At 48.1% G+C, this 22,130-nt stretch overlaps 1 protein-coding gene and 1 pseudogene across 8 annotated transcripts in view; both read left to right on the top strand.

Annotated features, from left to right (window-relative positions):
- Window positions 1-22,130, top strand: part of LOC146181302 (ATP-dependent RNA helicase vasa-like) — a 47,541-nt gene that overhangs the window by 11,702 nt on the left and 13,709 nt on the right. For 5 of the 8 annotated variants that reach the window (XM_084576356.1, XM_084576359.1, XM_084576354.1 and 2 more), the window contains 4 exons: window positions 9,060-9,146; window positions 15,321-15,407; window positions 16,410-16,499; window positions 19,002-19,079. In XM_084576356.1, the coding sequence (XP_084432482.1) occupies window positions 9,060-9,146; window positions 15,321-15,407; window positions 16,410-16,499; window positions 19,002-19,079 (342 nt within the window). The remainder of the gene's footprint in view (window positions 1-9,059; window positions 9,147-15,320; window positions 15,408-16,409; window positions 16,500-19,001; window positions 19,080-22,130) is intronic. The other 3 variants (XM_084576360.1, XM_084576357.1, XM_084576358.1) reach the window with 2 other exon arrangements.
- On the top strand, window positions 2,954-4,692 carry LOC146181304 (uncharacterized; annotated as a pseudogene).

Here is a 22,130-nt window from a genome sequence, read left to right as displayed (position 1 = left end):
TGAAAAGGCAGAAGCAGCTAATGATCTGAAGTAAATTGTCAGATCCAATAGCCCGAGGAAGGCTGCACGAAGCAAGACTGAGGAACTGTGTAGCCTCAACGAGAAGATTCAGGAAAAGCGGCAGGAGCTCCCCTGAAGTTGTCATTAGCAGTTTTGCAGAATGGATTGCTCTTTGACATTGGTGCAATGCATTGCAGGGTGTTTTTCAAGACATTTTTTAATTGTTTTGGCTTAGTGCAATACAAGCTGTTCCTTGAAATGCTTTTTCGATTTTGTTCAGTAAAATTAGTACCTAATATTGAAAACTGCTGCATTGTATTGTGTTGAGTCCTTGGGAATACTCCAATTGGGCCTTGAAATTCCTTGAATATCCTTGAATTTGCCTGGTTTGAATCTGTACGAACCCTGGGTGGTCGATCTTGGCAGAATGCCGGTGGCCTTGACAGGAGACCATTTGCGCAAGTCCGGTTGTAACTATGTTTGCCTTAACATTTTCAGGGATCAGGGTGGGTGCCGTTCACTTCCAAAAGGTCATTCGTGTGGCAAATGCCTTTTGAAGTAAACAATGCTATGATCGATGATCATGGGTGGAAGGATAGACAACTATCCAAAAATAAATGTCAACTTTTAAACACCTATTGAACTCTACTCTCAAACTGAAGTCAATGTTTATTTGGGTTCATTACACGATATATGCCGGTATATGCCGACAATAGGGAGTTCTAGCATAGCACAATCTTTGCTACTGTGAGTGGCTTCTGCGTGTGGTTCCACGCATTGCCCATGCGCGCGCTTGCATATTCGATATGGCAGGCGTGGCCGCCAGTGCGCGTGTACTGACTGATGCAGACGCAGCAGGTGTGCGGGCTGCAGGGAAGCATGCAACACGTTCAAGGCTGTCGCCATGTGCACAGTAGTGCCCTGCAGAAGAAACCCGCGCGGATACTATTTTCCTCAGTCCTTCCAGGTGCTCAGCAGCGCGCATGCCATCTGCAGTGCCCCAACAAAATTCCTCTAACACGAGGGCCTCTGCTGCTTCCTTCACAGTGCGAGGGGGCCGAGGCTGCTCCTCTCGTAGCCCCTCTTCCTCCTCCGAATCTTCGCCGTGCAGTACGTCCCGGACAATTTCTTCCTCAGTTGGAGAGCCGGCTGTAGCAACGCAACCATCAATGCTGATGTAATCGGCGAGTGTCACCGCATCCGGCAGCACACCTCCGAAATCCGGGCAGTCATCTGCATTGTCGTCTGGTGACACTTCTGTCACTGTGTCATTGCAGGGCTCAGGCAGAACGAAGCCACTGTGTTGAAAACAGTTAGCGATGACGTGCGCAGGCATGTTCTTCCAAACGTAGGCAAGAATGTTGACACGTCTTACTGCTTACCGACTTCATTGCACGGTAGCATGCGTTCCAGCACGCGCCTGCGGTATTTAGTCTTCACATGCTGAATTATACCTTGGTCTATCGGTTGGAGGGCCGATGTAGTTTTGGGCGGCAAAAAAACAATTTCAATGTTGTTCAGTCCGGTGGCACTGTTATGTGCACTACAGTTGTCAACCTTGCGGTTCTTTGTGGAAAACTAACTTTTGTATCCAGCCGCGAAAAATTTCCGATGTCATCCGGGCCTTTTTATTAACCCGGTACTCCACCGGAAGAGCAGGCACGTTCTTAAGGGGGGACGCGGCTTTCAATTCGCGGAAAATGGTCAAAAAAGCGATTTTTTGAAATATTTATTTTCTGCTTTTACAAGTCATACTTAGTGTAATTTTGAATTTTCATCGTCGAAAACCATCAAGAAGTACATCATCGTTTTGATGATCAGGGGTGGCGGAAAATTTCTTCCAAGTCGCGAAAAAACGGCGTTTTTCAAACCCCGATCTCTCGGCAACCGCCGAACGTAGCGCGGCCATCTTGGTCTCTATGGAAAGCGCGTTCCTCCGACTTCAAATTTCCCGCTCCAGCGGTCTCCTCAGCGCGGAAACAAACGCATAAAAAGCAAAAGTTTCAATAATTTCCGATTGGCTGCGCGCGCCACGTGACATCAGCGCGCTGCGCAATTGGTCTCCTTGGCGGGTGCGTCGTCTGCTTCGCGCGCCTCTTGACTCGGCGACTCCGCTGCTCGCCTTGCTCGCGGCGCTCGCGGTGCTGTCATTTGCGCACGTGACAGCAGCGCGCTGCGCTATTGGTCTCCTTGGCGGGTGCGTCGTCTGCTTCGCGCGCCTCTTGACTCGGCGACTCCGCTGCTCTCCATGCTCGCGGCGCTCGCGGGGCTGTCATTTGCGCACAGATCGGCTCGACCTGTCTCTCTTGCGAAGAGCATAGTTTCGAAAACGGATTACGTGGCCGCCATGTTTGTCAGTACGTGCGGAGCATAGTTTCCGATACGGCTTTCACTGGTGATCATGGGTCGGCGACCTCTGAAGTACAAGACGGCACGTGCCTATGGCACCCGTAAGCGAAAATCGCCGATGGTGAAGAAGTCTTCTGCTTCAAGTACTTCTGACGTGCAGCACACTGACGAAGTTACGGCCGCGCCGTACGCGGCTACGAGTGTTGGTGGCGCCGTTCCCGAGCCGCTGCCGAGCACTTCACACGCAGACGAAACATCGTGTGCGAGCACGGGGTCCACTTCTGAACTTTCTACGCCGCGCTCTGCATCGCCGGAAGCATCAAGTGACGAAGGCACCGCGCACGTCGCGGGTTCTCTTGGCACTTCGTGCGACGACGCCACGCCGTCCACGAGCACCGGGCGCACTCTTCAGGTGCACTTGGAGCCGCCTTTTTTGTCGGAAACATCGAGTGATGAAGGCAGCGCGCATGTTGTGGGTTCTCTTGGCACTTCGTGCGACGACGCCACGCCGTCCACGAGCACCGGGCGCACTCTTCAGGCACACTTAGAGCCGCGTTTTTTGTTGGAAACATCGTGTGATGAAGGCACCACGCATGTTGTGGGTTCTCTTGGCACTTCGTGCGACGACGCCACGCCGTCCACGAGCACCAGGCGCACGATTCAGGCGCGCCTGGAGCCGCGTTTTGTGTCGCCAGAAGCATCGCAGGAAGCCGCCGCGAAAGTGCAAGCAAAGCTGAGTTCCGTGCCCGCGACCGCGCGGAAAATGGAACTGACGGGTGATGGCGAGGCGCTTGCTACTACAGAACAAACGGACGAGTTTGTTGTTGTACAAGTCACGGCCTTAAATGCGCTTCTCGGCAATGCCAAGTGCCAGCAGTGCTCTCAACCAGGACTTTCGGTTCAGCTGGGAACAAGGTTTGGGTTGGCAGCACAATTGGAGTTAACATGCGCTTTCTGCGGTACCGTCGCAAAGGAGTGGTCATCACCGCGGAAAAAAGGCCGCAGAATTTTCGATGTTAACTTGAGGGCTATACAAGCTGTAAAAAGTATTGGCAAAGGGGCAACAGCTTTGAACGACTTCTGGTCGATAATGAATGTCTCGCACAGAGGGTTACACCACAAGACATTTCAAAAACATCTCAAATCTGAATTCCGACCGGCCAGTGAGACAGCTGCTGCCAAAATTTTTTCTGATGCTGCGGCAGCTGTGCGCGCTGTTTACAGCGAGATGGACCCCACCTTTCATAATAATATTAGTTGTCTATGATGGGACATGGTTGACACATGGCCACACGTCCCACATAGGTGTTGGTACGGTCATTGAGTTCTACACGGGACTGGTGCTCGATTGTGTCGTACTTTCAAATCGGTGCCACGGATGCACGGTGGGCCCCAAAGAAGGAGATGACGGTTATGAAGAGTGGAAAGCATCCCACATCTGCCAAAAAAACACTGATGTTAAATCTGGCAGAATGGAAGTTGAAGCGGCCTTAATCTTATTTAGAAGATCCCTTCAAAAGCATGGTTTGCGTTACACAAACATTGTTTGTGATGGGGACAGCAGAACCTTCTTAGCACTCTGCGAAGATAAGACATATGGTTTTATCCCCTTCACAAAGGAGGATTGTATCAATCATGTCAAGAAAAGGATGGGCACAGCCCTGCGTGCTCTTGTCACAAAAAGCAAAAAGGGTCGGCCTATTGGTGGGAAAGGTGGCCTCACTCAGGCTTTAATTAAGAAGTTAACAAATTACTATGGCAAGTCCCTGCACGATCATGACAACGTTGAGGAGATGCAGAAAGCTGTAATGGCAACATTTTACCACGTAACATCTACCGATGAGCATCCACATCACGAACTTTGCCCCCAAGGACCACAGAGTTGGTGCAAACACCAGGCTGCAGAAGCAGAGGGCAAACCTCTGCCCTCCCACAACTACCAGCTCGCAAGGCATGTCGCAGATGCATTGCTGCCTGTTTATCAGCGGCTATCTGATGTCCAGCTCCTCAGCCGATGTCTTGGGAAAAAAACCCAGAATGCGGCTGAAAGCCTTCACTCAGTAATTTGGTCGCTGCTGCCAAAAGATAAAAATGCATCTTTGACTGCAACAGAGACGGCTCTCCACGAAGCAGTTTGCAAGTTCAATGCAGGGACCCGCCGTGCTTACACAGAGTACTGTGCGACACTTGGGCTGCAAACTGGCCAACATGCCCTTCGCAGAGCAGCGGAAAAGGACATCTTGCGAAAAAGAAAGGCAGCAAAATCACTTCAATCTCGAGGCAAGGCATCCAAGAAGCCTCGTGTTAAAAAGGACACAAGACTATAACCCTGGTGCCTTTTGATGATTGAAAGAGAAGGTGCAACTTCGGAAGCCATTTTCTCAGTAATGTTTTTTTTGTCACTTGCTCTGATTGTTCCGCTGATTTCTTCGTGACCGTTGAAGCTATTTTGATGCGGTTTTTTTCGCTGCATTCCTTAAGAAATGGTTCAGGTCGTGACATTCTTTGTTTTCCAGTACACCGTTTGCTGACTTACTGATTCGACTAGTTGTTCACTGTCTAGATGCCTGTTGTACAGTCTGCTCATAAAATATGAAAACTAAAAACTTTTACATTGTAAATAAAAAAATCTAAGAATGTCACGACCTCATCCATTCATGCTGGAATGCAGTGCACTTTGAACAAGTCTTCTATCTCATTTTTTAAATTGCTCAAGCCTGGTACAAGATGAAAAGGAACATTTTATAAATAAAAAAGTTGTTGAGATACCAGTTTGAAATTTTTATGGTGATATCACAGAGGCATTACCAGTAACCCTGCCAATTTTTATCAGAATCCATGAAGAAATAGGAAAGTTGATCCCGAATGCCACGTCCCCCCTTAAAGCACCGTGGCTTTTGCGCCTTTCCAATGACAAGCGGCAAGTGCTCTGTCCCTGTCATGTTTGCGGCTAAAAGAACGGTGACTCGTTCTTTATTCCTTTTTCCTCCGATGCAGGGATCTCCTTTCATTGTCAGTCTTGTCAGGCAATGCCAAAGAAAAGTGCTGTTTCATCAGCATTAAAAATGTCATTTTGATCATATGCTGCGATATGTTCCACTTGCACTTGTTCAAAGTGCACTTCTTTCGCCGCACAGTCTTGAAAACGAGACCATGTCTGTCTCTAAAGCGCGCACACCACCCTTCTGACGCTTTGAATCCATCGATATGCATCATCAGTGCAAACCTCTCTGCCTGCGCCATGATGAGGGGTCCACTCAATGGGAGGTTTGCATCACTCGAGTTCACCCCCCACCGAAGCAAGGCTTCTTCAAACTCCGGATGAGCTGCTGTTCGCAGACGCTTTCTTGACACTTGGAACTTCACGCTTTCGAACGCCTGAAGAATCTGTTCATTTTTTACATATGTGCTTAAAGTACTCCTTTTAACATCATATTTTTTCATTGCTTCTTGTCTGGAGAGCCCGTTCTTAAGGGCCCGCAAAATCTCCACTTTGGTAGCCAAGTCCTTGGCCTCGTATCTCTTCGGCCGTTTCGTCAGTGTTGCCATCGAGAGCGAGTGCGGTGATACCAGCGCACACCAGAGACGCAATGAGCCGCACTAAAGCGAGCAGTCTTCAATACAACAGCGTAGCGCACCGACAGCAGCAAAACGACAAAATGGCACCGCCAGTAACGTCGACTTGTGAAAAAACAAGAAAAAGCGCCCATCCAGCCACAAGTCGAGCCAAGTTGATTAATTGATGTCCATGGCGATGCTGCTTTTGGGTATCGCTATTGCGCCGCGTTCGTCTTATTTTCGTTTTCGAGCCTTGGTAGCTGCCCGAAGTTGTCCGAATTATCCGTTGTCAAATCCGTCCGAATTAACGAGAGTTTCGTCCCATAGACTCCTATACATAATTCTGGGGACCAGGTGCGAAAGTCAGAATTATCCGATTTTCCAAATTAACAGGAGTCGAATTAACGAGCTTCTACTGTATAAACAAAAAAAATAGCTTGGCCAGTCATGCTTTCGTCATGTCCATCGCACTTCATGACGTACCGTATTTACTCGAATCTAACGCGCCCTCGATTGTAACGCGCACCCGTTTTTCGTGACCCCCACCCCCGAAAAAAAAAACTCCGATTGTAACGCGCACCCGTTCTCCGCGAAAAAGAGTACCGCGCACCTAACACTTTCATACAGCAATACAACTTTGTCTCGTTTGGAAAAGCAAAGATTTAACCTCGGTGCACTAAAAAACACACACACAAAAGGAAACGGCTTATCTTGCCAAGATTGTCACTATGCCGGCACAAGGTTCACTCGTCGTCGCTGTCAGACAACTCCTTGTCACTGCTGACGGACCAAAGCATCTCATCCTCGGTGCCGTCCATGGCATTCGATATGCCACATTTTTTAAAGGCCTTGATGACCATGGCAGACGGTATCGTGCACCACGCATCTTTCGCCCATCCAGTGAACTCTTGCAGCGAGGCACGCTTCATTCTGTTGCTGGGAGTGAATTCATGGCAGCCACTCACAAGCCATTCGGTGTACAGCGCCCGAATCCTATCTTTCACTGGCTTGTTCAAGCAAACATAGAGCGGCTGGAGCTGCGATGTCATGCCACCTGGTATCACGACAAGGTCGGTGTTGCACGCAGCGAGCTTGTCCTTGATGCGTTGGTCGAGATGGCACTTGAAAGCGTCGAGCACAAGCATCGCACGCAGGCCCAAACTGCCGCCGGGTCTCTTGCGCCAGACGTTATCGATCCAGTCGGCGACCAAGTCCGTTGTCATCCAACCTTTTTCATTGGCGCGCACAATCACGCCACTCGGAAACACGATTCCTTTCGGGAGCGTCTTGCACCTGAAAGGACGCATTGCGGTGACGCGTGTTTTTTCGTGGCCGGAAGACAACACGCGCACTTGCTTCGCCCCCTTCTTTTCAACGGTTGTGGTGGCAGGCATGTCAAAGTACAGCGGTGTCTGATCGGCATTTCCAATCTGGCCGAGGTGGTAGCCGTACTTGCGGCGCAAACTTAGAACGAACCGCTGAAAACTGTGCAGCTTTTCTTCGTACTCTTCAGGCAACTTCTGGCATATCCCTGTCCGCCTTCGAAGAGAAAAGCCTTTTCTCTTCATAAAATTAGACAGCCAGCACCTGCTCGCTTTAAAGTCGCTCTGCGTTAGCCCTGTTTGTAGGGCTAGCTGCATCGCCCGGACTTTGAGCAGGTCCGTCGTCACTGGCCGCTGCGCCGCTTGCTGCTCTAAAACATATTCTGCGAGCCGCTCTTCTATTTCGGTGAACCGGCCCTGCTTCAGTCCACTGAAACCTTTTCGTGTAGCCTTGCTGCCGAAAATCTTTTCCTTCTGCTTGCGCCAGTCCCGCACGCATGTTTCCGGAACTCCGAATGCGCGTGATGCGGCCCGATTTCCGTCCGTCTCTGCACACACGATGACTTTCCGTTTAGATGCGGCATCATGATGAACTCAGACGAATCTTCGGCACGTCCATACTGGTCGGCCAATCGCAGAAAACGGGTAGGCTAACCAAAGCACATGTACCAGAGCACACGAAGGACGCTACTGCAGCTAGGCATAGACAGCTAGACCAGCTAGTAGGCTCGAAGTGCATACCAGGCGGCCATTTTGAAATGCCGATGGCGATATGATATCGGAGATTTAGGGTCGTACTCTATTCTAGCGCCGAGTGGTTTGGGCGCCCGTCTCGGCTGCGGGAGGTGGTCAGTTCGAAACCCGCCGCCGGACACCCACCGGTAAAATTGGGTACAAGCGTCCCCCGGTCCGGCGCCCGGCTCCTTTAGGGGTGTGCGTTTGGAAGAAGCTCTGCTAACCCTGCTGTGCCCCTTCGGGGGCTTTGTTTCGAACAACCATGGCCTGCAAAGGCCGTGCCGAATAAAAAAGGGCCACATAATGGGCTGTTGCCGCGCAAGGAGGACTTATTGTTGTCCGATGGCGGAACGAATCACTGCCACATCGGCGCAACTATTTGGGCCGTGACCCCTTTTCCCTAGCATTTCACCCCAGAAGAGCCGAGCACCAGGCCGGGGGATAGCTTGTACCCATTTTATAACCGGTGGGTACCCGGCGGCACCAGGGATCGAACCCGGTACCTCCCGAATGCGAGGCGGATGCTCTACCACAAGGCCACCGCTTCGGACACGATATATCGGAAAAAAGGTGCGCGTTAGATTCGAGTAAATACGGTACTGTTACGGAGCTTGTGCCACAAACAAATCTGCCGCGATGAAAAGGTCTTGCAGTGGCTTACTGCCACTGCCTCGAGTGGCAACTTTCTAGTGGCAACGTCTAGCTTTCACGTCTGTGCAAGACCGGTTAACAAAAACAATGCCCGCTCGCATCTAAGTGATGTCGAAAAAATGAGCCTTCAGCCGAAAAACAATCTCCACGGTGTTCCTCGCACCAAATGTGGTCCGAAAAACCTAAATAGGGCCCGAAATATTGGTCGTGAAAATGTACTCTCCTATGGGCCGCGTGACGGTTCCTGAATAAAGTCCGATATATCGTGCAAGTCTGAATTATGGGAGTCTGAAAAATCGGTCGGCTACTGCATTTTAGCAAATTTTGAGTGGCAGAATTTTACTGAAAATATTTTCATCACAATTACATTAGTGCACAAGGATTTGCTTTACATAAGTGAAGACAATGTGTCCCGAATGACTGCATTGATGTGTTTGCTTGCAGGCTGCTACAAGTGTGGTGAGGAGGGGCACATGAGCAGAGACTGCCCTAATCCTGGCTCATCTGGAGGTGGCGGGGGTGGCAACAGAGGTGAGCATGGTGTTGCACATTTGAGTACAGGGGGAACCCTGCAGTAGTAAACACTGGTAAATATTTAGTCTTCACAAGCTGCTTTGCATGGTCCAGACCTGGTCCAATCAGTATCACGTGCGCTGCAGTAGGTAATTGTGTTTCAATTTGGTGTGGGCAGCAGTATGAGCACAATTACCTATTACAGTGCCCAGGGAGGAGAGGCACTTAGGAGCACGATTACCTATTATAGTGCTCCATGGCTCCCTTGAGCCTTTCAGAGGTCATAACCAGTGTTTCATATTACGACCCCTTCTTTAGGTTAGTGTTCCATTACAAGTGAAAGTAGCTTGTTCGAGCCCTGGCTTTTGCAGCTGAAAATTGGTCAGGAAATCTGATCTTCTTATTCGAGGTGTTACGCAGTACATATTGAGAAATATGCACTTCCTGGGCATCATTTTGGCCTTGTTTGAAAGTTAGTGAGAAAACTGAGTAAAACGAGCTGCTGTTCGTAGAGAGCACTTGACCAAAATTGCAGTTCTTTGCTGGCGAGTCAATGAATGGTGTGCTGGCGTTGTATCTGGTGCCGTGCTGATTGGTTTGCAGGACATGGCATGCAAAAAAGGAAACTTGCTTCTGAATGTTTTGTGGTGCTGGTTACAGGCGGCATTTGGTGCATGCCACAACTTAGCAGCACCAACTTGATGGAGGTTGTGATACAGGGGCACTGGTTGTAGGTGCTCTCCTGCAAACAATCTAGTCTGTTTGTCGGCACTTTTCTTGTTTCAAAGGTGATTACCGTCTTGACTCGCATAATGCCGTCCAAAATTGGAATTTTTTTCCCTCTCGTAATCATCGCACCAGCAATATTATCGCTGCGAGAGTCGTCTGATAGTAGTAACAAGCGCCATCTTTGGAGCGCTACTGAACCTAGCTGGCCTCGTGTGCACGCGCTACCAGGTGGCGATAGCGGGTTCGGATAATCATTATCATAGGTTATGCTAGTCTTTTTTTTTACCTCCATGATGCTCGTAATTGTCGCCATTTTGCGAGGTGTCTCCGCGTCTCGTTTTCATTATTCCTTCGTTCAGTCTGTGTTACTTTGTTCCACAGTCTACCGTGTTCTTGGTGGCGCATCGCGGTGGGGCGGTAGGCAAGTTATACAGCTGCTTTTAAGGGGGGGACGCGGGTCTTAAACTAGTCAAAAATGGGCGAAAAATTGATTTTGAGAAACACGCATTTTTGCAATGTTTGTACCTTTGAGCACTACCCTTCAAAATATCAACACAGAATTCGGTCGGGAAATACGGTAAAATCGACTTGAAATACGGTAAAATCGCACTGAAAACGCAAACAAGTTGCAGGTCAGACGTCTTAGAGCATATATCTCGATTACAACCAAAAATAAAAGCTGAGTAATGGTGATAGCTTCAGTTTTAGTTGACATATTCAAAACTCCACAGGAGCCTCGAAATGGCCAAAAAGGGGTGAAAATTGTTCGAACTTCCCGCGCGCGCCGCGGGTGAAGCAGCCGGCTGGCCACCACCATCTTGGACTTGTTTTGAAGCTTGTTTCTTTGTGCGCATTTTGCGACATCTCCAAATGACGTCGCCCAAACAGAACGACCATCGTCGCGGGTTTTCCGAAAGCAGTTTTCGGTCCGCTGATTGGCTGGAGCGCGCGCTCTCGAAACTAGCCCCTCGTCTCGCGACTTTGGCCAACACGACTGACTTGCCATTTTTTTTTTAACGTTCTTTGTCGTGGCTGCTGCTTCGCTCGTTTATGATGCGCTTTCGCGATCGTTATCAGTCGTTCTCGCAGCTCTTTAGACGTCCTCACCGACGCTACCACTTCGTTGCTTTTTTATCGCGTTGCTTCAGACGACAGGAGAGCCTGACATCGCGCCGTTGCCCGCGTTCATTTTCCGCGAACGGTTTCGTTTTTTTTTTTTTTTTTTTTCAGATTGTCTAAGTAATCGCGTCGCTGCGCTCAAGGGGTGTGAAAGTTCGAGCTTTAGCTCCAGCAAGGAACTCCGCGTGCGGCCCTGCATGCGCTTTACAGCAAAGTAGCAAAGTTTCATTCTGGAACATTAGCCAATTTATTAGGTCATTCCAGTATACGCCGCTGTGCTTTAGCCTTAAACTTTGTGCAGGTTTATTAATATTGCAAGACTGTTATCGTTATTTTGAGTATTTGTTTGCCTTGAAGGGCACTGCCACAGGCATATGAAGTGGTAAATGAAGCTTCTCACGCTGGTTCTAGCGGCAGTATATTTAGACTTGTGGCAAGCTTTTACCAGTATTTGGGGAGGGTACAGTTATATGTTCAGTATATAGCCTTTCTCATAAAGGACAAAGCCTCACAACGATTCCATTTATATTACCATAGCTGCAGTGTAGCAAAAGTTAAAGGTCTCAAAATGCAAATGTTTTTCACAGTGCTGTTTCTGGACACTGCACTCAGCCTTACTGTACTTTTTCTCTACATTGTCGCCGAGTGACAATGACAAATTTAGCATCACTGCAGTCATATTGAAAAGATCGGGGGATGATCCAACACTTACATCACTCTATCGAGATTTTTCAAATTGCCATTAAAATACTATTGCATGTCAAAAAATTTTGCTGATTTCCTAATGGCATACACTACCTTGTGGCCATGGGTAATGGTGATAGCTTCAGTTTTAGTTGACATATTCAAAATCCAAAGACAGTTTTGGAAATGGGAAGAGCATGACATTTTTGGTGAGAAATGATCACAGTGAGGCTACTGATTGTTCAAGTTATACTGTATTTACTCGCATAATGATCGCACTTTTTTTAAAATATTGACGCAAATTTCGGGGTGCAATCATTACGCGGGGTAAATTTTCTACAAAGCATTTTTGAGCACTGAAAACGCAAACAAGTTGCAGGTCAGACGTCTTAGAGCATATATCTCGATTACAACCAAAAATAAAAGCTGAGTAAGGCTTACCTTTGCAATAAACACGCACATTAAGCATCACATGGAGTGCACAATGCCCATTTATTTTTTTTCGTCAGTACTCTAATCAAAGTCTGAATCCTCGCCATCCTCTCTTTCACTGCTGCACGACTCATCTGAAACGGCAGTGTCGTCGCTGGGAGCATCTTCACAATCCCACAGGAAGTGATCTTCCGTTCCATCCAAAGCGTTGGATATGCCTGTCTTCTCTGTCTCTTAGCCTGTCTCTTAGCCACTACCTCGTCGGGGATACTGCTCCACGAGGACGCTCCGAGCACCCTTCTCGTTCACAGTTGTATTCCGGGGCATGTCGAACGTCAGTGGAGTTTGATCGGCGTTTCCAATTTGAGACATGAGGTAACCGCATTTTTCGCGAAGCCTAGTGACGAAGTGATGGAAGTCTATCACTTTGCTTTCATACGCGGCTGGGAGCCGCTGGCGCGACGTCCGCCGCCTCAGGGAAAGTCCATTCCGTCGCATAAAGCGAGTCGTTCAACCGGAGCTAGCGCGGAAATCCTTTGCGGCGATTCCCAGCTTCCTGGCAGTTGTGCGCGCCTGCGTCTGTATCATTTCTAATGACACTGCACAACCATCCTTGCGCAGGTCCCTCACGTATTCTAGGATCGCCTCCTCAACACGAGGGAACTTGCCCGTTTTGGGTCCACGGAAAGCCCGCCGTGTCTTGTTTGTAGCCATCAGCTTCTCACGCTGCTTCTTCCAATAGCGTATCCTCATTTCGTCCACGCCGAAATGCCTACCAGCAGCGCGGTTGCCATGCTCCAGTGCTTAGTTGACAGCCTTGAGCTTGAACGCGGCGGTGTAACTGGCATACCGCCCCGTGGTGAAATGGCGTAAACTCGCACAAAAACACAAAGCACGCTACGACGCTGCCGAATTGCAAAATGGCGAACGCCGCAAAGCATGGAATCATGGGAACTCCAACGTTACTAGACTAGGTTGGGAACTCGTCGGAATGAATTCGCTGCGGGATGACTGCAGATCAACCACCAGGCGGCTCCATGTTCGGGGTGCGATCATTACGCGGGGAATTTAAAAAATGGAATTTTGACCTCAAAATTCAGGGGTGCGATCATTACGCGAGTGCGATCATTATGAGAGTAAATACGGTAATATGTGGTCAAACTTCAAATGCCATTTCCTCAGTTTCATATTTGTGGTCGATCTCTACAGTCTTACGCAGGGTTTTGATAACTTCTTTTTAGTTCACAGAAATAACTTTGGTACCATTTTCTTCAGAGAGAAATGAAGTACCCGATGACATTTTTAATATTTTAGTTTAGGCAATGGATAAATGCCAATTTGAGATTAGCTTTATGTGTTCGTGTCAAATAATGCAGCCTTTTATTCTCACCATAATATGTGAGGATGACGTGCCTCTTTGAGAAAAACTAAGGATGTCATCGGGTATGGGAAGACTTTGGCTATCAATCTATGTAATTAAAAGCAACGAAATGCAATGAGAAAGTTCATTAAAGCTGAGTAAGAAATTCACTAATTATGCTCTGGACTTTGTTAGATAACTTTTCATCTAATACCACCAGCTCGATTATAATTACATTTTTGAAATCGGGAGAGAAAACCACATCTGTGTGCAAAGTTTCGTGAGATTCTAGCCATAACTAAAAAAGTTAGTTTTAAGACCCTCGTCCCCCCTTAAGCCGGGAGCTTTGAGTACGCGCTACAGCATAGCAACCGCGTCAACGAGTTCTGCGTAGTATGCTACTGGAGACGGCGATTGCAGTGTCGACACTTGGACTCTGCGTCGTCTGCTCCGGCTGCCTATTGAGCTGGCATTCTTTGTGCGCTCGCTGAATCTCTTCACGTTTCACCATTTTGAGATTGCCGTGATCATCGCTCGTTACGAATTCTGGTGGCATATTTTGAACGGTTATGCGCACTTTGTGGATTATTCCATGGTCGGCCACGATGCGCGCTAAGAAGTTCAAAACACTGCATACGTCGTCGTTCTGTGAATGCCGTCCGAATCACGAAGTTAGCGAAAAGCGTTGCCAACGGGCGCAGAGACGCAGAGAGTAGTGCTGCTTCTGCTACATCACTACTAGACCGACTGCGCTGCCACTTCCAACTGCGTTTTTTTCGCGTCAACGTAAGGAGCCGCCGTTTGAAGCGTGCCTGCTGTACCGACCATATCAACCTCTGCGATCTCGGCCTCCCGTATCGCGTCTGTCATCGCAAGCGATACTGCGTCGTCCGCTGTTCGCATGAAAATGCACTTTCCGATGGAATCTGGGAGGTGGAGGCACGTGCTGCAGAAAATGCTGTTTTAAACTTCAAGGGCCATTTTCTCAGAATGAATTTTTTTCATGGTATGGTTGCTTATTCCCGCAATATTTCTGGAACTGCTAATCTGATTCCCACCTGGTTTTTGTTGTGTGCCTGAATAAATTTCTGTGGGCAAGACAAGCTCATTTTTTGAAATTATTGAGTCTGGAATTTATAATAAACAATCAAATTTAGGCTAATGCAAGTCCAATTAGTGGCACTAATCTCAATGCACTGCTAAAATTTTCCGGCAGGGAAATTAAAAAGAGCTCTGTCTTGACCTGTGGTACCTATTCAGGAACCTTCATAATGAATTTCATAGTGCCAACACATTTTGCAAGTTTACCAGGCTTGGAACAAGGAACCCATGTGAACCATTCCGATATACTTCTCTAACTTGGGTACCAATGTGCGCAGCTCCATGAAACTGCAGTTATTCAAATGGCTGTGCCATGAGTCAACCCTGAAAATTTCATTCAATTATCTCAAGAAACAACAAAGTATTGCAGGCTTAGGGCAAATTCCTTCCTGAAAAAAAGGATCAGATCAAGGGTTTACTTGAATTAAAATACCTAATATTTTATTCACCAATAAAATACCCAATCTGCTTTACGCAGCAGTATATATGGTATTAGCGAAGTTTGTCTGGTAAATGTAGTACAGCCCCAATGACTGAATTCATGGGGCTTAACTGTGAATGGCAAGAGGCTGTCTGGCCTACAGAGCATTGTGGCCATTGTAGAAGTAATTGCATTCTGCACAGTATGCTGTGACCACAACTGGTATTCATTGGATGGCACGGAAGAGGGGAATTGTATGACTGGCAGGTGAATCTTCTAGTTTGTCGGTGGTACAACGATCCTGTGGGCTGCCCATTGAAATCTATTGATGGTTATTGACGTGCAGGTTGCTTCAAGTGTGGCGAGGAGGGCCACATGAGCAGAGACTGCCCCAATCCTGGCTCGTCTGGAGGTGGTGGGGGTGGCAACCGAGGTGAGCATGGTGGTGCATTAATGGTTGGGGACAACTAAATAGTATTTACATTTTTCAGGTGCTAATTAGAAGGTTTTGGTGTATAGTGATCTTATACAGGGTTCTGCAACTTTATCGGGCACAGTTTTGAAAAATTCGACCGCCTCAACAGAAGGCTTATTTACGGTGAAACCGCGCGCAAAACTTGAGTGTTGTTGACCCCTTTGATGTGCTTACTTGGTTTGGCTGCACATGATGAAAACCCAGATCCCTCTACGTAGTTTGAGGCGACGAAAGACTCCAGCACAGACTTTTCGGCGAAGATAACTGCTGGCGCCATCTGTCTTCGCTGGAGGAAAGCGCTACAACTGAGGTGAGCAATGCGCATGGCTAGCTTTGAACTCGTTCCGGTTGAAGATAGATGGCGCCAGCAGTTCTCTGCCGAAAAGTCTGTGCTGGCGTCTTTCGCCACCTCAAACTCTACGTAGAGGGATCTGGTTTTTCATCATGTGCAGCCAAACCAAGTAAGCACCATTGACCAACCTAATACACATCAAAGGGCTTAACAACACGCAAGTTGCGCGGTTTCACAGTAAATAAGCCTCCTGTTGAGGTGCCCGGTAAAGTTGCAGAGCACTGTACAGTTTCTTTTATTTTTCTGGTTGTGTAGTAGCGAAGTGCAAGTTTGTTAATCTGAATGAAAAACTGAGTGCATGGTGGTGGTGTAGCCAATCTTGTGGAGTACGAACCGGTACCACGGCATGGCTGCAGTCTGCTTTGCAATAATCGCCAGGGGTGACAGTACCGCCGTTCTGTTCTTTTCTAGCTTAACAATATTACCGGTAAAAATGTAATCTGTACCGATTGCAACCTATATTGAACTTAATCGAAAGAAAGGCTAGGTGTCATGCTCTGTTGGGAGAGCTGCGACTGCTTTGATTTCAACACAAGTCCTGGGCATGGTTGAGGTGCATGCAAAACCTGTGGCTCAATGTTGATGCTTGCATTGATCTGTTGTTGCAGGCTGCTTCAAGTGCGGCGAAGAGGGGCACATGAGCCGAGACTGCCCCAATTCAGGCTCATCCGGAGGTGGAGGCGGCAGTGGCAACAGAGGTGAGCATGCTGTTTCAGGTTTTAGGTAGCAGTTTGGATGAGTTGATGCATGTCCCACCTTTTTCCCCGAGAAAAAAAACCGCTGGACATCTGTTGCAGCTTATTAAGTAGAAGCCTTCTCGTTGTGTACAGTTGAATCCCGCTATAACGAAATTCACGGTGCACGAAAAAAAATTCGTTCTCGCGGAACTTCGTTGTCGCAAAAATTTGACGTGAAACGCAGAAAGAATTGCCCAAGCAGCAGCAGAGGCGTTTAATGCCAAAAATCTGTAAGCTTGGTTTGCTTACGCTTCACGGCGAGCAACGTCGTCACGCGATTTTCGCACTCGGTCAGCAAACCCATTGCAACATCGTCGTCTCGGACAGCAACGAAATTCCTGATGACATCAAAAGCGTCCATCACCTTTACGGCGGTTGCCGCAGCCGGCGCTTCCTGTACGTCGTCGTCTTCTTCATCGGAAGAGTCCTTATCATTCCGGGCAGCTTTTATGATCTGCTCATCACTCACATCTTCGTGAACAACAACACAAGCGTCAGCGCCGATGTATTCGTCGAGCTCGAGATTAGGCGGCACGGTTCCTATTTCTCCCAGCGTTTTCCAGGCGGCCGCGATCCCCGGAGCCGGTGACCCCTCTTCGTCGTCGTCTGTAACGCCTGGTGTTAGGCCAGCAGAGTGTACGGGTCGACCTTCGGCAAATCCGGCGTGCCTGAAACAGTTCACAATTACTGAGCGCCCCAGTGTGCTCCAGGCAGCAGACATAATCTGCAGTGCCACGTACAAGTCCACCTTCGTGTCTCGGCCGGTTTCAGTGTTAAAAAGCAGCCGCTGAATTAACCTCCCGCGGTAAGCGCGCTTCAGGCTAAGAATCACGCCCTGATCGAGAGGCTGTAAGACAGACGTGCAATTGGGAGGGAAAAACCTCAGCTCCGTGTTAGTGAGCTTGACTTCGTCGGAGTGATGCGCTGAACAATTGTCCAAAAGCAAGCAAACTTTACGGCCCTGCCGCTTCATGTCGCGGTCGAATGCCATCATCCACTCGGTGAAGATAGCGCGGGTCATCCATGACTTGTTGTTCGCCTTGTACTGCACAGGTAGGCTACGAGTTCCCTTAAAACAGCGCGGCTTGGCACTTTTGCCTATGACTAACGGCAGACGCTTGTCCGAGCCATCCATGTTTGTGCAAAGCAGCACTGTGATGCGTTTTTTGCTGTGTTCGCCGCCGTGACAGCGCTGCCCCTTGAAGTCGAGCGTCCTAGCCGGCAACATCTCGTAGAATAGCCCGGTCTCGTCGGCGTTGTAAATGTCTGCAGGCGCGAAGTTGCTTAAAATTCCGGCCATGTTACTCGCCTTAAAAGCAGCTGCTCCGTCCACGTCTGCTGACATTGACTCGCCGCACAACACTTTTCCAACGATGTTATGGCGGGCCTTGAAACGGTTTAGCCAGCCAATGCTGGCTTTAAAATCATCAATGCCAAGTAGGCATGCATAGTTCAAGGCTTTCTGCTGGACGATGCTTCCGGACAGGGGGACGTTGCTGGCTCGTGCTTCCACAAACCACGCATGCACTGCTTTGTCCAACTCTTCATGGAGGGGCCGCGTCACCTTTTTGTGCTTCGAGGATGTGCCTGAAGCAAGTGCCATTCTCACGCTGTCCTTATTGCCTAGAATCGTTGACAGCGAACTTGCAGGAATTCCGAAGTCTTCAGCAATTGCCGCTTTCTTCCTTCCGCTTTCTGCTTGGGCGATTATTTGAGCTTTTTGCTCAAGGGAAAGAGTTTTGCGTTTTTTCACTTGCGTTGCCATCGTGTCCTGCGGATGAAAACTCGTCGTTGTCGAAGAGAAAGGCAGCGAGTGAACAACGCGACCACGACACAAAGCCAAAATGGCGGAACTGCAATCACGTGATTTCATGCTTAATGTGGCTTTGGATTTGACTTGGACTTCTCGCAAATAAAACTAGTTTCGGTTTCGATTTTGAACGCGAAAATTTCGTTGAAGCGGAAACGCTCTGCAAAAATGGTTCGTTGTACAGAGAAATTTAGGCCATTAATTCTTATAGGATACTCGCGGGGAATAAAAAATTATTCGTTGTCGCGGAAATTTCGTTGTGGCGGTATTCGTTGTGGCGGGATTCAACTGTAGTACTAGACAGCAGTCTACTGATGTGTGTGAACTTGTTATCGATGTGCGCCTTTGACATGTGGCTATAGATTGTAATGTACTGCGGTAATCTTCACTCAATGAAAGTGAATCGTATGGAAATGGATAATCTGTTTTCTTTCTTGAACGTTTCACATGTGGCAATCTGCACGCATTCATTCCTGAAAAAGTTTCCGAAAAGAAAATATCCTGATAAAAATACTATTGCTCTTTTTTGGAGGAAGTAGTGTACCGGACACTGTCTCTTAGTTGAATATGGGGCCTGCATAGGAGTGTAGAAAGGTGCAAGTTAAGTGGGGGGTGGCCGGTGTAAAATTCTCGCTGCTCATGTGCTTTCACAGGTTGCTTCAAGTGCGGGGAAGAGGGCCACATGAGCAGAGACTGCCCTAGTGCGTCCAGTGACGACCGGCCTAAGAGGGGTTAGTGGCTTCTCTTTTGCTAAACCCTGCTGGTAATAGCACTCGTAGCCTTTTTTTTTTTGTGTGTACAAGCTATCCTGTTGGCTGGACCTGGTCTTAAGAAATAACTGGTAGATTTTGATGAAAGTTGCACCATTTATGCAGCTTTTTGTGCTGATTTCAAATATGCACATAAAATTTCTGTAAGCCATTTTGTTTTGACAATATTGAGCACTTTATGTTCATTGTGGGAGGACTCTCCAGGAAACATGCAATTTTTAAAAAATTTACCTTTCTGGTGCAAAAGGAATAGCAATAATATAATTAGAACTAGGGATACCTCAACTTCAAACATGTACAGTCATCAATATTTTGATTTTGAGAAATTGAAGAAAAACATGTTAAAATTTTTGAAGCATCAAAGCTAACAGTAACTCATTAAAGTGGTTCTGACTAGCTTCCGATGTCAATGCATCATTTACCATAGATGTAATTTGCCCTCAAAGAATGAAATTTCCGGCGAACTGAACGCTTGGTCCGGAGGCCGCCACCAAGGTGAGTGCGTTTGCATAGTGACCTCCACAAAAGTTAGTGCCAAGCTCTGGCGCGCAATCGCCAAAACGGTCTGCTTGCAACTAGTGATAAGCGCTCATTGCTCTTCTTACACTGCGTCTTACACTGCGTTGGATTCAGAAGCAAGTTTATTTCGACAGGATTTGGGATTCCGCGCAATGCTTTCTTTATAGAGAGTTACAGCTGGGGACTGAATTTGCATCTCGCTCTGCTCAAAGTTTCGAGCGGAACTCCAGCGGAGCATAGCACATACAGTCGAACCTCATAACGAACACGGATACAGCGAATTATCGGATATAACGAAGTAAAAGCAAAGTTTGGTTGGCTGTGCTTTATTTCTATGGAAGTTCTATCTGTATAACGAAATGAAAAACTGAAAATTTGACGGTTATAACTAAGCATATTTCTTATTCACACGACTCAAAATCCGCAAAGAAGCAAAAAAAAAAAATTTCAAAACGCTAAATTTCGGTTTATCAATCGCCTCCACCTAAAATGTGTTTGAATCACCCGCGTGCACTTTCGCACGCCACGCCATCTAGGGGCTGCGAGTGAATCCAGCAACGGCTGCCTGGCATGTGACCTGCACGTCATCGAACCACCGCCCGCATTCCCCTGCCCCTACTTTTTGCCGACCTGCGCGTGTGCTCACTTTCCTCGAGGTCGTGTCGTCGTCTTGCAGCATGGCGGCCCCGAAACGCAAAGCAGTTTCTGTTGAAATGATAAAAATATTCACGGCGGTCGACAGCGGGCGCAAGATAGAGATTGCCGCAGACTTCGGCGTTGCGCCTAGCACTCTGTCAACCATACTGAGCGCTGGTGACAATACCTGACGCGCTTCCTGTCGTTCAGGCCCCATGAAGAACGACAGGAAGCGCGTCGGGCATTGTCACCACCAGGATGTTGAAGATGCCTTGTTCGCGTGGTTCAAGGACCTTCCTGTGTCTGGTGCCGGGCTTCAAATGAAGGCAAGAAGTCTCGCTTGTGTCTTAGGCCACGATGACTTCTATGCAAGCAGTGGCTGGCTGCAGCGATTTAAAGACCGCCACCAGATTGTTTGCCACACCTTGTCGGGCGACGAAGCAGCCGTCGATGTAGAGAACTGCGAGAAGTAGGCAGAAAGCTTCCGCATGCAACTGGATGGCTACGAGATGCGCGATGTCTACAATGTGGACGAGACTGCGCTTTTTTTTAAGCTGCTCTCGGAAAGGTCACTCGTTGCGAAGAACGAACTGTGCCGAGGAGGCAAGAAAAGCAAAGACCGTGTCACCGTTGTTGTCTGTGTCATATAAAAGGCGGCTAACTGTTATTGGTAAATCTGCTCGCCCCAGGTGCCTGCGCAACGCCCGGAATGTCAAGCGGACTATCGCTCGAACAAAAAGGCGTGGATGTCGTCGTCACTCTTTGAAGCATGGCTGAAGGCCTTCGACAAAGACATGGCAGAGCAGTGCAGGAAAGTGCTCCTTGTATTGGACAACTGCTCTGCCCATAAGGTGTCTGTACCACTTGAAGCGGTCCGCATATTTTTTTTGCCGCCAAACTCGACCTCAGTGCTGCAGCCATTAGACAGGGGCATCATTTGCTCACTAAAATGCTGCTACCGAAAGCGATTGGTTACGCAGCTCGCATTTGACATAGACAGGGGCATATCAACGGCCATAAACCTCAAAACTATGCTGGACATGCTGTACGGTGCATGGAACGAAGTGGCACAGTCGACAATAAGAAATTGCTTTGTTGATGCTGGCCTAGCCCCATCCACCAGCAAGACTGAGCCCAACGACGCCCACGATTCTGAAGGTGAAGCAGACAATTTCGACGAGACAACTGGCGGTTCCGAATGTTACGTTCGAGGACTTTATTGCTGCCGATGAAAACTTGGCTGTGGCGCCCGAATGACCGATCAAGAAATTGTCTATCAGCTGCTTCCTACAGATGATGCTATGAGCAGCGATGAGAGTGAAGAAGGCGAAGAGCGAGCTCTCAGCAGCACCGAGGCCGCCGATATGGCGAGGAAAATGAGAAGGTACCTTGAGAACCACCTGTGGCCAAATCAACTGACATTGGGAAAGCGCTGCACAGTGTCGATTTCGTTGAGAAATTTATTTTATCGGATAGTGTGATGTGCCACCAAATGAAGATTCTGTCGTTTTTTAAATAAATCAGTTCTGCGTGGCCTAAATCCAGATTTGTGTGCTAATTTTTGCTTGGCAGTGCAAAATAAAAGGTAAGGTTTCGCGTGCTTATACCACGCTTTAAAGAAAAAAAAATGCTTTTTTTTTCAGCTCAGTGCTTTCCATTTTAGGGTAGCCTTTACTTGGGTTTATGAACAGAATTGTTTTTTGTAGGAATTTGTGTGTACTTTTACAACGAATATCGGATAGAACGAACAAATTTCCGCGCAAAATTAGACTTCGTTGTAACGAGGTTTGACTGTATACAGTTTTAGCCCAGCGGTTGCTCGCCTACTTGAGCCTAAGGTATTGCGCCACCTGTCGA

Source organism: Amblyomma maculatum, chromosome 8 (assembly GCF_055883805.1).
Source record: "Amblyomma maculatum isolate TAMU_Amacu chromosome 8, ASM5588380v1, whole genome shotgun sequence".
Lineage (NCBI taxonomy): Eukaryota > Metazoa > Arthropoda > Arachnida > Ixodida > Ixodidae > Amblyomma > Amblyomma maculatum.
Note: the sequence above shows the minus strand (reverse complement) of the source record. Positions and strands in the feature narration are given on the sequence as shown.